The sequence below is a fragment of the Mastigoproctus giganteus genome, chromosome 2 (genome assembly GCF_048544385.1).
Source record: "Mastigoproctus giganteus isolate SK-2022 chromosome 2, ASM4854438v1, whole genome shotgun sequence".
NCBI classification, from domain to species: Eukaryota; Metazoa; Arthropoda; class Arachnida; order Uropygi; family Thelyphonidae; genus Mastigoproctus; species Mastigoproctus giganteus.
Genome location: NC_143576.1, coordinates 28,894,796 through 28,910,429, shown reverse-complemented (window position 1 = coordinate 28,910,429; position 15,634 = coordinate 28,894,796). Strand labels below are relative to the sequence as shown.

The 15,634-nt window shown below is 38.2% G+C and overlaps 1 protein-coding gene across 1 annotated transcript in view; it reads left to right on the top strand.

Annotated features, from left to right (window-relative positions):
• LOC150089238 (dimethylglycine dehydrogenase, mitochondrial-like) overlaps window positions 1-15,634 on the top strand; it is a 220,916-nt gene that overhangs the window by 53,271 nt on the left and 152,011 nt on the right. Inside the window, exon 3 of the mRNA XM_090388493.1 lies at window positions 8,439-8,537. Coding sequence (XP_090244619.1) covers window positions 8,439-8,537 — 99 coding nt within the window. The remainder of the gene's footprint in view (window positions 1-8,438; window positions 8,538-15,634) is intronic.

The window sequence follows — 15,634 nt, the reverse complement described above, 5'->3', positions numbered from 1 at the left end:
AAAAATGGATCAATGGGCTGAGAAAGGGCAGTTGAAGTTTAACATTAACAAATGCAAGGTACTGCTTATGGGTAGCTGTAATCCAGAGTAACTTATCAACTGTGTGGTAATGTACTCATGGTGGTGGAAAATGAAAAAGAACTGAGGGAACTGTAGTCAGATTTGAAATTCTCTGAGCAATGCAGACATGCTGCAAGAATAGCACATGGGGTTTTGTCAATGTATAGAAACTTTGCTAGCATGGATAAGGAGGTGGTTATCACTGCTGGCTCTCACACTATTTTTTCGTGGTGTTGATCCCATTGTTTTGCATATTTATCAATGATATTGATGAAGGTGTATCAAGCTTAATGTCAGAGTTTGCAGATGATACAAAGGTTGGCAGGGTTATTAATAACAGTAAGCTGCTGCAACAGGATCTGGAAAAGTTGGGAAGATGGGCTGAGAGGTGGCAACTGCAGTATAACATTGACAAATGCAAAATACTGCATATTGGTAGCATTACCCCCAGATAAATGTATCAACTGGTTGGTGTTACACTCAGGGTACTGGAGAATGAAAGAGACCTGGGGGTAATTGTGCAGTCAGATATGAAGTTTTCTGAGCAGTGCAGACAGGCCGCCAAATGAAGTCATGGGGTCTTGTCAATGATATACAGCAATTTTGCGAGTGGGTATAAGGAGGTGATTATTCCTTTGTATAAGGTAATTGTCAGGCCATACCTTACGTACTGCATACAGGTCTGAAAGCCTCATTTTAGGAAGGATAGAGAGTTGCTAGAACGAGTACAGAGAAGGACAACAAGACTGGTCAGGGGAACAAAGGGGTGCTCTTACGAAGAAAGGCTTAAGTTCTACAAATTGCAGTGTCTGGAGATTAGGAACCTGCGAGGCTATCTGATTGAGGTGTATAAGGCCTTGAATGGATTGGGCAGGCTCAATGCTGATGGGATTTTTCCTCTTGCTCAGATTACAAACCTGAGGGGTCATAGATTCAAACTGAGGAAAGACAGTTGTAGAATAGATGTCTGGAAATTTGCCTTTAGCCAACAGGTAGTTGATTGCTGGAACAAACTTCCATCTGTCGTTGTAGTTGATAACTTAAATAAATTCAAGGCATAACTAGACATACATTTGGAATGAATGGATCAATGAAATGGGAAGGTTTTTTTTTTTTTTTTGGCTGATGCTGTATAAGCTTGCTTTCTTACCTCATATGCCTCTACTAATGCTAATGTGTATAAAGCTTAATGTGTGAGTTTGCAAATGATAAAAAAAGGTTGGCAGTGTGGTTAATGACAGGAACGAAAACACTACTGCAACAAGATCTAGAAAAATTAGGTAGATATGCTGAGAAGTGGCAGTTGAGTTTTAGCATTGATAAATGCAAGGTACTGAAATGGGTAACGGTAATCCTTGAATAATATACGAATTGTGTAGTACCACCCTCGAGGTAGTGGAGACAAAAAAGACTGGGGGGGGATACAGGAATTTTGCCACAGGTGATTATGGTGTTGTATAACTCAGTGGTTAGACCATATTTTGTACTGCATACGGTCTGAAAGTTTCATTGCAAGAAAGATGTGGATCTCTTAGAATGGGTGCAGAGAAGAGCAACAAGATTAGTCAAGATCACAAAGGGATATTCTTATCACAAAAGAGTTCAGTTCTGTAAAATGCACTCTTTGGAAACCAAGCACTGGTGAGGAGATCTGATTGAAATGTTTAAGGCTTTAAATATATTGAGTAAACTTAATGATAATGGTAGTCTCTGTCCTTCTCAGAAAATGCACACAGGGAGATGTAAACTTAAATTGAAAAAGAATGGCTGCATGACAGATGTGCAAAAATTTGCTTTTAGCATGAGAATGATTAATTGTGGTAACAAATTATTATCTGGAGTAATTAGTAATTTCTTTAATATAACAAAACTGTTGTATATATACAAACTATCCATTTTGTGAAAGTAGGTAGTTTGTATATACAACAGTTTTATTATATTAAAGTTAGAGTTACTGATTTTGGCAAAGGAGAAGCCCTCAATTTAGAAATTAGCATTAGCAAGGGCATATGATGCAAGCAGGCAAGCTTATATAGCATCAGCCAAAAAAAAAACACATGTCTTTCTCATTTCACCCATTCACTTGCTCCAACTGTTTGTCTAGCTCTGCCTTGAATCTGTTTAAGCTATCAACTTCTACAATGATGGAAGTATTTTCCAGCAATCAACCACCCGCTGGCTAAAGGTAAACTACTGCACATCTATCCTACAACCTCAATTTGAATTTATGCCCTCTTAGGCGATTATTCTGAGGAAGAGGAAGAATCCCATCAGCATCAAGTGTGCTCAAACCATTCAAGGCTTTATACACCTCATCAGATCACCTCGCAGGTGCCTAGTCTCCAGACACTGTAATTTGCAAAATTTAACCCTTTGTTCCATTCACTAATCTTGTTGCCCTTTTCTATACTCATTCCAACAGCTCTACATCGTTCTTAAAGTGAGGCCTCCAGACCTGTATACAGTACTCAAGGTGTGGCCTGACTATTGCCTTATACAAGGGGGATAATCACGTCCTTATCCCTGCGAAGAAAGTTCCTGTATATCATTGACAAGACACCATGAGCTACTCTTGCAGACCATCTGCACTGCTCAGAAAACCTTATATCTGCCTGCACAATAACCCCCAGGTCCTTTTTATTCTTTACCACTCTCAGTGTAGTACCACACAGTTAATATATTACTCTGGGGTTACTGCTTTCCTTATGCTGTACTTTACATTTGTCAATGTTAAACTTCAGTTGCTACCCCCTCAGCCCATCTGCTCAACTTTTCTAGATCCTGTTGCAGGAGCGTTCCATCATTAGTGTCATTAGCAACCCTGCCGACCTTCGTATTGTCTGCAAACTTGGACATTAAGCCTGATATACCATCAATGAATACAGAAAACAACAACTGACCGAACACTGAACCCTGGGAGACTCCACTAATAACATTAGTACACGAAGAGCCGTGTCCATTGATTACCACTCTCTGTCTTCTCCCCCTCAACCATCCCTTTATCTATAGCAGCAATTTGACTCCAATGCCACACTGCTTCAATTTGTGCAGCAGTCTTCCATGTGCAACAGTATCAAAAGCCTTTCTAAGATCCAAATATATGATATCAAAATTATTCTTTGCATCCAGTGCCTTTGTGACTACATTATAGTATCCAATCAAATTGGTCAAACAAGACTTCCCCTTAACAAACCCATGTGTCTGAGCTATAACTGAAGTCTTTTCTAGATGATCCTGCAATGCATCTTTAACCAGTGCCTCCATTAATTTCTCTGAAACTGAAGTTAAACTAACAGGTCAGTAATTCCCTGTCTCACTTTGATTCTCATTTGTGGATTGGGGTCACATTTGCGCATTTCCTGTCAAGCTCTCTCCCATAATTATGGCTAAGGGTTTGCTTACTTCCTTTTCTGCCTCCTTAATATAACTTAAGGAGTCGGATAGATTCCATCCACCTCAGGTGCCTTTCTTATGTTTCTTCAGCAATTTCTTCTCCACTTTTCTCTCAGTTATTACAAGATTATCTAGCTTACTGCCTTAGTTTAATACACCTCTGGCATTCCCTTCCCAGAATAATACCTCATGTGTGAATGTAGATGCAAATTATTCATTTAGTTTGTTAGCTACCTGAGCAGGATCATCAACAGTTGAACCATCAATATCAAGTGGGCCAATCTGATTCATCCCCTTCCTTCTAGAGTTTACATAAGTAAAGAACTCTTTGCTGTTTTTCTTTGCATCCTTTGCCAAAGGTTTCTTGTAATCTGCCTTTGCCTGCCTAATCTTCTTTGTGACTTGGTTACTGACCAGCTTTCCCACCTTGGGCTTGGATCAGAGTAGTGCAAAAACCTTGGGAGGTGTATTATGGCCACAGAAGTTGATACACCAACTACTAACAAAAAAAAAAAAAAAAAAAAAAATACAGACCAGCTTATATCTGCCATAGGCTTCTGTGTCACCTCTTAATTTATATGTATCCCATGCATTTTTCTTCTCTGCCACATGTCTAATTAGTTCATCTGACATCCATTTAAGCCTAAATATTGAACAATATTTCTTAGTTGGTATGAAAAGCCTAGTAGCTTCCAAGATTATTTCTTTGAATGCTTCCCATTTTGAATTTGCTGTTGGTAACATCACCAGTTGGTCCCACTATATAGAATTTAAATACTGTCTCAGACCACCGTAGTCACCTTTATGAAAGCAAAAACCGTTCCCTTTACCCCTGATGGTAGTTACCTCTTTGAGTAAATCCCACTTCAGCACACTGTGATCACTGCCACCTAGTGGTTCCTTTATCTGCAGATTCTTAATGCATGAATAATCACTACTGATAATCAGATCAGGAGTATTACTCAATCTAGTTGCCTCCCGAACATGCTGCTGTAGAAAACAATCATCCAGTAAATCCACAAAAGCTAGTGTGTGAGTGACCAAAGCACAAATCCCAGTAAATCTCTGGGAAATTGATATCTCCCCTTATAAGACACTCTGATTTACTGGCACACTCCATTTCTCTGCACAATTGCTCATTATACTCATCAGATTCATTAGGCCTATAACACACATTGGATGCACTTCCTTAGGTTTTATGTGATTCTTAACTAACAGCATAACCCTTTCTCCTTTCTGTCCTGTCTATCTTTCTTGTACACATTGTACTCTCTAATTTCCAATTCTGCACTGCTTATATCTGTGTGACACCATGTCTGTGTTATGCCAACAGTATCTGCCTTTGATGTCTTGACTAGCACTTCAAGCTCATAAAATTTATTAACTATGCTCCTAGCATTGGTGAACATGCAAGTATACATGCACCTGTTTGTACTCTTAGTTACCCTAACACAGATCATGTATTTATTTGTTCCACTATGACTCTCAGCAGTCCTGGAAATCCCCATTGCCTTGCCTTCCAGGCTGCTGAATTGCATTTCAATAGAAGCAATGCAAGAATCATTTTCTTTCACCTCTGCCAGCAGCTACTGTTAATCTATTAGTCTGTTAAACCCCCCCCCCCAAGCTCACAGTTTTCTGACCTACATAACTCTGCCTTGATAGCATCAGCAAATATTCTTACACCCTTTCTGTGAAGGAATGTAGAAATTCAGAAGAAATTCATGAAGGAATGTAGCGAAAGCACACGACAAGCCTCGTTTTAAGATTTTTTATAACTGTTGTTGACTGTTTTGCGAAACATTATGCTTGTAGTGTGTTACTTCAAAAATAAAATTATTTTGCCTCAAACTCTGCAGGACATTGTCTTACTTAAAAATAAAAATTTGCCTTTTGCCTTATTCAAAATTGTAAACATTTTATCTGTGCAAAGTATGCAAATATATTGTGACGTGATGTTGGCTTTCAATTATGAGTACTAGAGACAATTGAAAACTAAAAAGAGACAAAGATCATATAGTTGGATTGTCAGCTTACTGACCAATCATACTAATTTTAAGAGAAAGTTTTCTACGGATTTAAAAAGGTTTTTGATTTATACCTTTCCAACATTTATACTGCCAAGGTTATGGAGAATCTAAAACAAGAGAGGATCTGTTCATGTGCCCAACAAGGAAGTACTTTATGGCTGTATGTGACTATGTTGTGACTATGTGGTGTGCAAATTCCCATTGAAAAATTATGTTCTTATAAATGCTGAGGTAGTACAAATTTCATGAAATTGGCAGTGCATCATTTTCAAATTAAAAAATTTTTTTTAGAAGAGTTTCCAGTATTTCTTGGCATCATTAAAGATAAAGCAATAATTGAAGTAATAGATGTTTTCCAGTATAAGTCTGCTATTTCTGTGTGATAACCTACCAGAACGCTAATATGAAAAAAGAAAGAATTAATGTACAGTGATCCTTGATCGGGAGACTGACAAGTGCACAATGAAGCTTTAAATATAAAAATTTATCCCAAGTTATGCTTGATATGTTAATAATTCCTCATAGCAATGCTGAATGTGGGAGAATATTTGGCCAGGTTACTCAAACTGAGTTCAGATCTCTTTCTGGTGAAACCTTGGAAATGGCCCTGATAGCAGGACCATTGTTATGAACATATCTTTGATTCAACATTTCTGAAGAGGACAAAGTCTGCAGCAATATCTTTCTTGAAGCAACCAAAATAGTTGTCTAATAGAATATCCAAACAAAAATCCACAGATAAAAAAAAGTTAGGTAAGCATACTCTACTGTTAAACAATCTGTGGCTGTATTTTTATATTAAATCTAATGAAATTTAATTTATAGTGCATTGTGGACTTTAAAAAATCTGTTTGCCTCCTGCTTTTTTTTCCCTATTTTGACCCAAAATCTTCCTATTTTCTCTTGCTTACAAATGCCTGATCTTCAGTTTTTTAAAGTCTAAAGTTAGAAGCTGTGTTGCAGATAGCAGTAGTGCCCACACAAGCATAAACTGTTGTTCATATAGACAGTTTTATCTTTGTGTGGCAAAAAAAAGGTGTTATTTTTAAATATTGTAATGTTCAGCCCAATGGTATTTTTAATTTGGGATTTGTGTGAAAATGTTCAATAACTCAGCCTTTTATCTATATTGCACCACTTTAGTGGACTAAATAATTATTTTCATAGTTTTCCTTATAGTCATCTGAATTTTAGAGCACTGAATTGTAATTATTAAATTTTGCGCAAATTTTTAATGACTGATACAAATTATCTATGCTCTTTATGCTGTGATAAAATTGTGGTTTTATGGGTGTGGGTTATGTTTATCAAATTTTATGGGTAACCCCCTCACGAATGACTATTAAGTCATTAATTATCACTCTCCTCTTTCTTTCTCTCTAATTAATTATAATTTTAGAAATTTATCAACTTTTTTGTAATTTATTTTATGTATTTGTTCCTGGGTTTTCATAAAATTTGAAATAGAACCACATATTTCATTTATTTTCTGTGGTTAATAGATTTTCTATGATTAATAGGATTAACAAATAGTAGATATTCACTATTTACATATTTTTAATAAATTAATTACATGAAATTAAACTCTTCGAAAAAGTAGCTGAACTCTACACGGAGTAACAAAAATGGATATTTTTTTTGGAATGAGTATAATAATGCATATTATAAAATAAAACTATTACAGCCCCTGTTAATTGGAATCATCTCATGGTGCTGTTTTTATTGGTTGTTTGAGGATAATTTTGGTGCATCAGCATCTGTGGTTATAGTGCGCCATACATATGATAAGCAATAGACTATCCAGCTCAGGGGGAGAGAAACTTATAAGGCTAGTATCAAAAACCTAGTTTTGTATTTCCTGGCTTGAGATGATGGCACACATTGATCATTTTTAGAAAGGTGAAAAAATGTTTGAAACATTTGAAACTTCATTACCCAAAAATTAAGTAAGCATGAAGGAGACTTGAATTATCACTGGAGTGAGAGGAATGTTGTGTTCTTTTGTTAAATTTTCTGCATTTAATGAGGATATAGCTGACTACAAGCACCACATTACAGTGATGACTGAGGAATGGGATCATCTACTCTTGAAAAAATGGACATAATTAATATTTGTATGACCTGTTTGCAGACAAGCCAACATTATGTCTTGTTGGCGATTTGATCTGAAACTTAAGGGCTATTGTTCAAGGGCACTTTAATACTTTGAAGCTTGTGCTGTTTGGAGTAGGTGCTGGTACCTCCTTTGGTAGTTTCTGATCCCTGTTTTAATCCAACCTGGCATCTGCTCTATTCTGGGAATTAACCTGTTACAATCTATGATTTTCTGATTTATAGCAAGTGAATAAATCATAATCATATGATTATTATGTGTTTTGTTGAATTGCAGCTGTTATCAGACTATTAGTTTTAGAAAAACAGTAAGGCTATCAACCTTGTCCCAATTGTGTGATGAGTTTTCTGTACACATTCCATGAAGATTCCAAACCATAGTAGAAGGCAAATCATTTTATTGAGGGCATCCCATTTGTTTTCATTTTCAGAAAAGTGACTAGTTTAACTCTTCTTGACTTTTATCATCACCTTACTTGGAAAAGCGACTGTGTCCTGGCCAGTTTTGGCAGTTTGGTGACTCTTCAGAGAAGATATTAAGAAGCCTCATTCCTTTAGCCTCACAAGTAGCTGTGGCTGAGGAGCAATATTGCTGAAGCAGATACCTATTTTGCAGTCCTTAGTCAAGGATTATTTAGAAAGAGAACCTTCCCACCTCCATTATTTAGCATCCATCTTGTTTTTTAAATACATAGTTTTACAGATGAATTTTAATTCTTCGTGATTTATTATTACATATGTAGAACTTATTGGTTAATTTTGATTAATTCAGTTTAGAGAATGCACTGCTTTGAAATATAGATGCAGATGCTTTATTTTACTCCTGTTTTTTCGGACTTATAGGCAGGTTTAGCAGCACTGTATCATCCAGGAATAAATATGAAAAGACTCCATTACTATAGCATAAGTCTTTTTTCTCAGCTGGAAGAAGAAACTGGCCAGGTAATATAATTTTTGTATAATGTATTATAATTACTGTGTGTGTGTGTGCTCACACGCCTACATGCGTGCACATATCCAGGTATATGCATGTCCCATTGATAGAATAGATGTCTTAACTGTTTTAATTTCTTCATTCCTAGTATGCACGCCATTTTAAGATTAATTCTTAAAAACCCTGAGAAACCCCCTACTGATCCTAAATCATATACACAAATAGCCCTACTCCCTGCACTAGGAAAAATATATGAAAGATTAATACATAACAGATTATCTCAGTACTACACAGAAGCAAGATTACATTCTGACAATCAGTATAGTTTTAACCAGGGCAACTTTACAGAGGATGCCATGCACCTACTGACAACAGTTAAAAACACAGAGGATAAGTATATGTTGGCAGTTTCTATAGACTTTGCCAGGGCATTTTACTCACTCTGGTGGCCTAGTGTCCTTAGGAGACTCTGCCAGACAAATGTCCCACAAAAACCTCTATAAGGTAATTGACAGCTACCTTAAAGACAGAAGTGTCTCAGTATGCACAAGGTTCCAGGAATTGACATGCCTTGTGAATAAAGGTTGCCTGCAGGGTTCCAGAAGAAAGGACCACCTTTCTTCTGGAACATTGTTCTGGATGAATTTCTGGGCTTGGATCTGGGCCCGCTGGAAAGCCTAGCCTTTGCAGTTGACTTGATTCTCCTTGTAGAAAGTAACATGCGATGGTTGTAGAGCAAAGATCAAATGTCTCCCTCTTGCAGCTGCAGGAGTGGGCACAAATGCACATGCCCAAAACCAAACAAATAATAAATACTTCTAAAAGGCAATTTAAACATAAGAAGACCTCCACACTGAATTAAAATATCTAGGAGATTGTCTTTGACTCAAAATTAACTTTTTACAATCATTTCACTTACTCGGCAAAGAAAGTGAGAAATTATGCAGGCATGATTTCCAGGATCAGTTGAGCAGATTGGGGGCTCAAAAGAAGGAGACCCTGGCAGTCATATACCGTGTGGTGTATGACTGCCAGGTGTATGTTATGATCTATGGAGCCAGTGTGTGGTTCATCCGCTTAGCCATAATAAGAAACAGGAATAAATTAGGATAAATAAACTATTATCAGAGCACGTTGCATAGTAAGCATCCCTGACTCCTGCTCATTTTAATAGAAGAAGTGCAACAGTTACTTTCACGTCTGTCTGCTGCTATTGTTAACCTATTAGTCTGTGTACCCCCCTCTTCCCAAGCTGGCAGTTTTCCAACCAACTTAACACTGCCTTGATAGCATCAGCAAATATTTTTGCACCCTTTCTATTTAAGTGTATCCCATCCTTGTAGAAGCAGTCTTTCCTTGTACAATCTCTCCAGGGCTGAATTGATTGACAAGGCTCTCATCATATACTCCCTCCTATTGTACTGGGCAGCATTGCAAACACTTTCATATTTAACCCTAACTCGCAACTTTTTTAAACATTGCCTGTACTTATTAAATAAGTCTGCAGGTCTCCTACTTTTAATGTATTAGTGCCAACGTGTACAACAATATCACCTTCTGTGTCCTTAAAAGATGATATCTGCTCTACAACATCAACTTTTGTCCCTGGCAGACATACTCTGGTCCTGTTCCACCTTTTTGCACCTTATTTTGCCTGATGATAAAGGCTCTGGCATTGATGTGGGCAACTGAGAGCTCAATCCCCCCCCCCCCCAATTTAATTCCTTTGAGGGCACACAACCTATTGTTCAAGCTGTTATAAAGGCCCAGAATAATGCCAAGTTGGCACCTGATATCCTCACACTCCTTACATTGAGCACACATAAAGACATCCCCCCCCCCTAGGCACACTATAGCCATAGCAGCTAATGCGCCAATAAACACCCATACCACACACACACACACACACACACACACACACACACACACACACACACACACACACACACACACATTTCCCCCCCCAACAATATCATATCCCATATCCAATTCCTGATAGCTCTGCAAACATCGAACAAGCCGTACATCTTATAAGGCCGTGATTCGGAGGACAACTGCCCCCTCCTAAGTTCTCCCCAGAACCACAGCACTCCCACTAGCTTGAGCCTTTTGCTTTGTTGCTCTAGTCTGAGGCATGATTTTCATTCATTATAATTAAAAATACTTCACTAAACAAATATCTAATGCAGTAATAACACTATGCACTGGTTATGCTATGAAGTTTACGTTATTAATTATATATAATTAAAATTTGAATGTTCACAGTATAATAGTGTAGCTTAATTTAATTTATTATGATACTCACCTTTTTATAATCTGCATTGATGTTGGAATAAATTGGATGATAATTTTAAATTTAAGTTAGTATGAATAAGTTAGGATTTAAAAACAGAATTAAAATGTGCGCAAGGAAGTAGAAGTGCACGTCTTTGTCCTTGGTTGTCAATGTTGAAATTTGAAACGATTTTAGTTATACGGTTGGAAACAGCAGGCCAATAGCCATAACAAGTGGCTTTCGTTTTACACATCTTCAGTTGGCAATGGTAAAATGAGAGTAAACGCGTGTATTTAAGAAAACTAGGTTCCCGTGATGGTCCTGGATACACATGGGAATCTCAGGTGCATGAGATTCCAGACCAGTGCTATGTTATAGGGTAGTTTGGAATTTAATATTTGAAGAGTGGAATGGTGGCGAAACCATTCTATAACTAGGGCTTCGTATTGGAAAATTTTAAAACTGGATTTTAATTTGATAATAGGAATGGCTGAATCTACTAAGGGGGTGTGGTTGTGGGATTGAACATGTGTTGCTAATTCGGTATTGGACTGTCCCATCCTAAAGCTATTGTAGTGGTAGTACGCACGTATTTGATGTTTTGGTAGAACCGTATTTTGTGGTGGTGCTACCAATGTAGCAAGCATTACAGTTATCTTGACATTTTATTAAGTAGATGATATTATTCATGTCACTAATGTGGTAATTTTGTGTATCTTTATATGAGTTGAATAATGAACCTAGTTTATTGTAAGATGAGAATGTAAGGGTGATTTCAGTACTTTTGAATAAACGGCGGAATTGGTTGGCAAAATTACTATGGTAAGGGAGGATAATATGTGGATTATTATTGGACATGCGTTTGGGTGGGGTGTTGATATTATTTTGGACTGTGATAATAGTTTGTTTGATTATATTGTGTCAGTTATAAATGGTACTTTAAGAGATCTACAATTTTCGAATTTAGCATTAGCATTAGTAGAGGCATTTAATGCAAGAAAGCAAGCTTATGCAACATCAGCCAAAAAAAAAAAAACACTTCCACTTCACCTCTCTGTTCATTCAAAATACCTGTCCAGCTGAGCCTTAAACTTATTTAGGCTATCAACTTCCACGACAAGGGATGGAAGTCTGTTCCACCAACCAACCACCCGCTGGCTAAAGGCAAATTTCTGCACGTCTGTCCTACATCTGTCTTTCCTCAATTTGAATTTATGCCTTCTCAGGTGATTATTCTGAGCGAAAGAAAGAAAGAATCCCATCAGCATTGAGCATGCTCAAACCATTCAAAGCTTTATACACCTCTATCAGATCACCTCGCTGGTGCCTAGTCTCCAGACACTGTAATTTGCAAAACTTAAGCCTTTCTTCGTAAGAGCACCCCTTTGTTCCATTCACTAATCTTGTTACCCTTCTCTGTACTCGTTCCAGCAGCTCTACATCCTTCTTGAAATGAGGCCTCCAGACCTGTATACAGTACTCTAGGTGTGGCCTGACCATTGCCTTATACAAGGGAATAATCACCTCCTTATCCCTGCTAGAAAAATTCCTATATATCATTGACAATACACCATGAGCTACTCTTGCAGCCCATCTGCGCTGCTCAGAGAACTTCATATCTGCCTGCACAACCACCCCCAGGTCCCTTTCATTCTCTACCACTGTCAGTGTAGTACCACAGAGTTGATACGTTGCTCTGGGGTTGCTGTTTCCCATGTGTAGTACTTTACATTTGTCAATGTTAAACTTCATTTGCCACCTCTCAGCCCATCTGCTCAACCTTTCCAGATCCTGTTGCAGCAGCATAGTGTCAGTAGTGTCCTTGATAACCCTGCCTACCTTTGTATCGTCTGCCAACTTCGATATTAAGCTTGATATACCCTCATCAATATCATTTATGAATACAGAAAACAATAATGGACCCAACACTGAGCCCTGAGGGATTCCACTAATAACATTAGTCCACGACGAGTAGTGTCCATTGATTACCACTCTCTGTCTTCTCCCCCTCAGCCACCCCTTTATCCACAGCAGCAATTTGCCTCCAATGCCACACTGCTCCAATTTGTGCAGCAGTCTTCCATGTGCAACAGTATCAAAAGCCTTTCTAAGATCCAAGTATATAATATCAAAGTTATTCCCTGCATCCAGTTCCTTTGTGACTGCATCATAGTATCCAATCAAATTGGTCAGGCAAGACTTCCCGTTAACAAAACCATGCTGTGTCCGAGCTATAGCTGAAGTCTTGTCTAGATGATCCTGCAGTGCTTCTTTAACCAGTGCCTCCATTAATTTTCCTGGAACAGAAGTTAAACTCACAGGTCTATAATTACTTGTGTCAGCCTTTGATCCTCCCTTGTGAATTGGGGTGACATTTGCACATCTCCAGTCTGTGGGTACCTCCCCTGAGTCCAAGTAAGTTCTCATAATTATGGCTAAGGGTTTGCTTACTTCCTTTGCTGCCTCCTTTAATATAATTGGATAGATCCCATCCACCCCGGGTGCCTTTCTTGTGTTTATCTTCAACAATTTCTCCTCCACTTTACTCTCAGTTATTACAAGATTCTCTAGCTTACTGCTAGAGTTTAATACACCTCTGGCATTCCCTTCCCAGAATAATACCTCATGTGTGAATGTAGATGCAAATTATTCATTTAGTTTAGCTACCTGAGCAGGATCATCAACAGTTGAACCATCAATATCAAGTGGGCCAATCTGATTCATCCCCTTCCTTCTAGAGTTTACATAAGTAAAAAAACTCTTTGCTGTTTCTCGTAATCTGCCTTTGCCTGCCTAATCTTCTTTGTGACTTGGTTACTGACCAGCTTTCCCACCTTGGGCTTGGATCAGAGCAGTGCAAAAACCTTGGGAGGTGTATTATGGCCATAGAAGTTGATACACCAACTACTAACAAAAAAAAAAAAAAAAAAAAAAAAAATACAGACCAGCTTATATCTGCCATAAGCTTCTGTGTCACCTCTTAATTTATATGTATCCCATGCATTTTTCTTCTCTGCCACATGTCTAATTAGTTCATCTGACATCCATATAAGCCTAAATATTGAACAATATTTCTTAGTTGGTATGAAAAGCCTAGTAGCTTCCAAGATAAGTTCTTTGAATGCTTCCCATTTTGCATTTGCTGTTGGTAACATCATCAGTTGGTCCCACTGTATAGAATTTAAATACTGTCTCAGTCCATCGTAGTCGCCTTTGCGAAAGCAATAACCCTTCCCTTTACCCCTAATGGTAGTTACCTCTTTGAGTAAATCCCACTTCAGCACACTGTGATCACTGCCACCTAGTGGTTCATTTATCTGCAGATTCTTAATGCATGAAGAATCACTGCTGATAATCAAATCAAGAGTATTCTTCCCTCTAGTTGCCTCCTGAACATGCTGATGTAGAAAATCATCCAATAAATTCACAAAAGTCTTGCTAGTGTGTGAGTGACCAGCCCCCAAATTCCAGTCAATATCTGGGAAATTAAAATCTCCCATTATAAGACTCTTTGATTTACTCCATTTCCCTGTACAGTATCTTATTATACTCATCAGAGTCATTAGGCCTATAGCACACTCCTACTCTCAATTTTGATCTCCCAATGCTTATGTCACACCAAACTGACTCGACACTGCACTGTCCAGCGATGTCCACTGGCTTCACTTCCTTGGATTTTATGTATTTCTTAACTAATAGCATAACCCCTCCTCCCTTCCTATCCAGTCTATCCTTTCTGTAGACTTTGTACTTCCCAAATTCCAGTTCTGCATTCCTTATATCTGTGTGACACCATGTCTCTGATATCCCAACAATATCTGCCTTTGATGTTTTGAAGAATACCTCAAATTCATCAAATTTATTTACTAAACTCCTAGCATTGGTGTACACGCAAGTATACACCAATGCTAGGAGTTTACACCCATTTCTATTATTAGCTACCCTAACACAACCCATGTGTTTACTTGTACCACAATGACTCCCGGCAGTCTCTGAACTATCCTGCATCTTGTTTTTCAGGCTTCTGCTCATTCCAATAGAAGCAGTGCAAGAATCTCTTTCACCTCTGCCGGTGGCTACTGTTAATCTATTCGTCTTTGTCTCCCCCCAAGTTAGCAGTTTTCCGACCCACCTAACACTGCTTCGATAGCATCAGCAAATATTCTTGCACCCTTTTTATTTAAGTGTATCCCATCCCTGTAGAAGCAATCTCTCCTGTTAACAAGTACAGTCCAGGCTGAAAAAAATTCTACCCCTTGAGCCTTGCACAATCTTTCCAGGGCCGAATTGATCGACAAGGCTCTCATCATATACTCCCTCCTATCGTGTCTGGGCAGAATTGCAGACACTTTCAAATTCAGCGCTATTTCACGGCTTTTGTTCAACAGTGACCTGTACTTGTTAAGCAATTCTGCCGGTCTCCTACTCTTGATATTGATGCTCCAGTTACACAGCAATAATACCACCACGCTTCCAAGTTTGCATTAGATGTACAGGTAGGCCCTGCTTTATGGTGCTTCAGTTTATGCCGTTTCACATTAATACCCTTTTAAAATAATAATGAAAAAATAAAAATATATTTTAAGGGCACAAAAGGTGATATAGTTGTACACGTTGGCACTAATAATATTAAGAGTAGGAGACCGGCAGAATTACTTAACAAGTACAGGTCACTGTTGAACAAAGGCCAAGAATTAGGGTTGAATTTGAAAGTGTCTGCAATTCTGCCCAGACACGATAGGAGGGAGTATATGATGAGAGCCTTGTCGATCAATTCGGCCCTGGAAAGATTGTGCAAGGCTCAAGGGGTAGAATTTTTTTCGGCCTGGA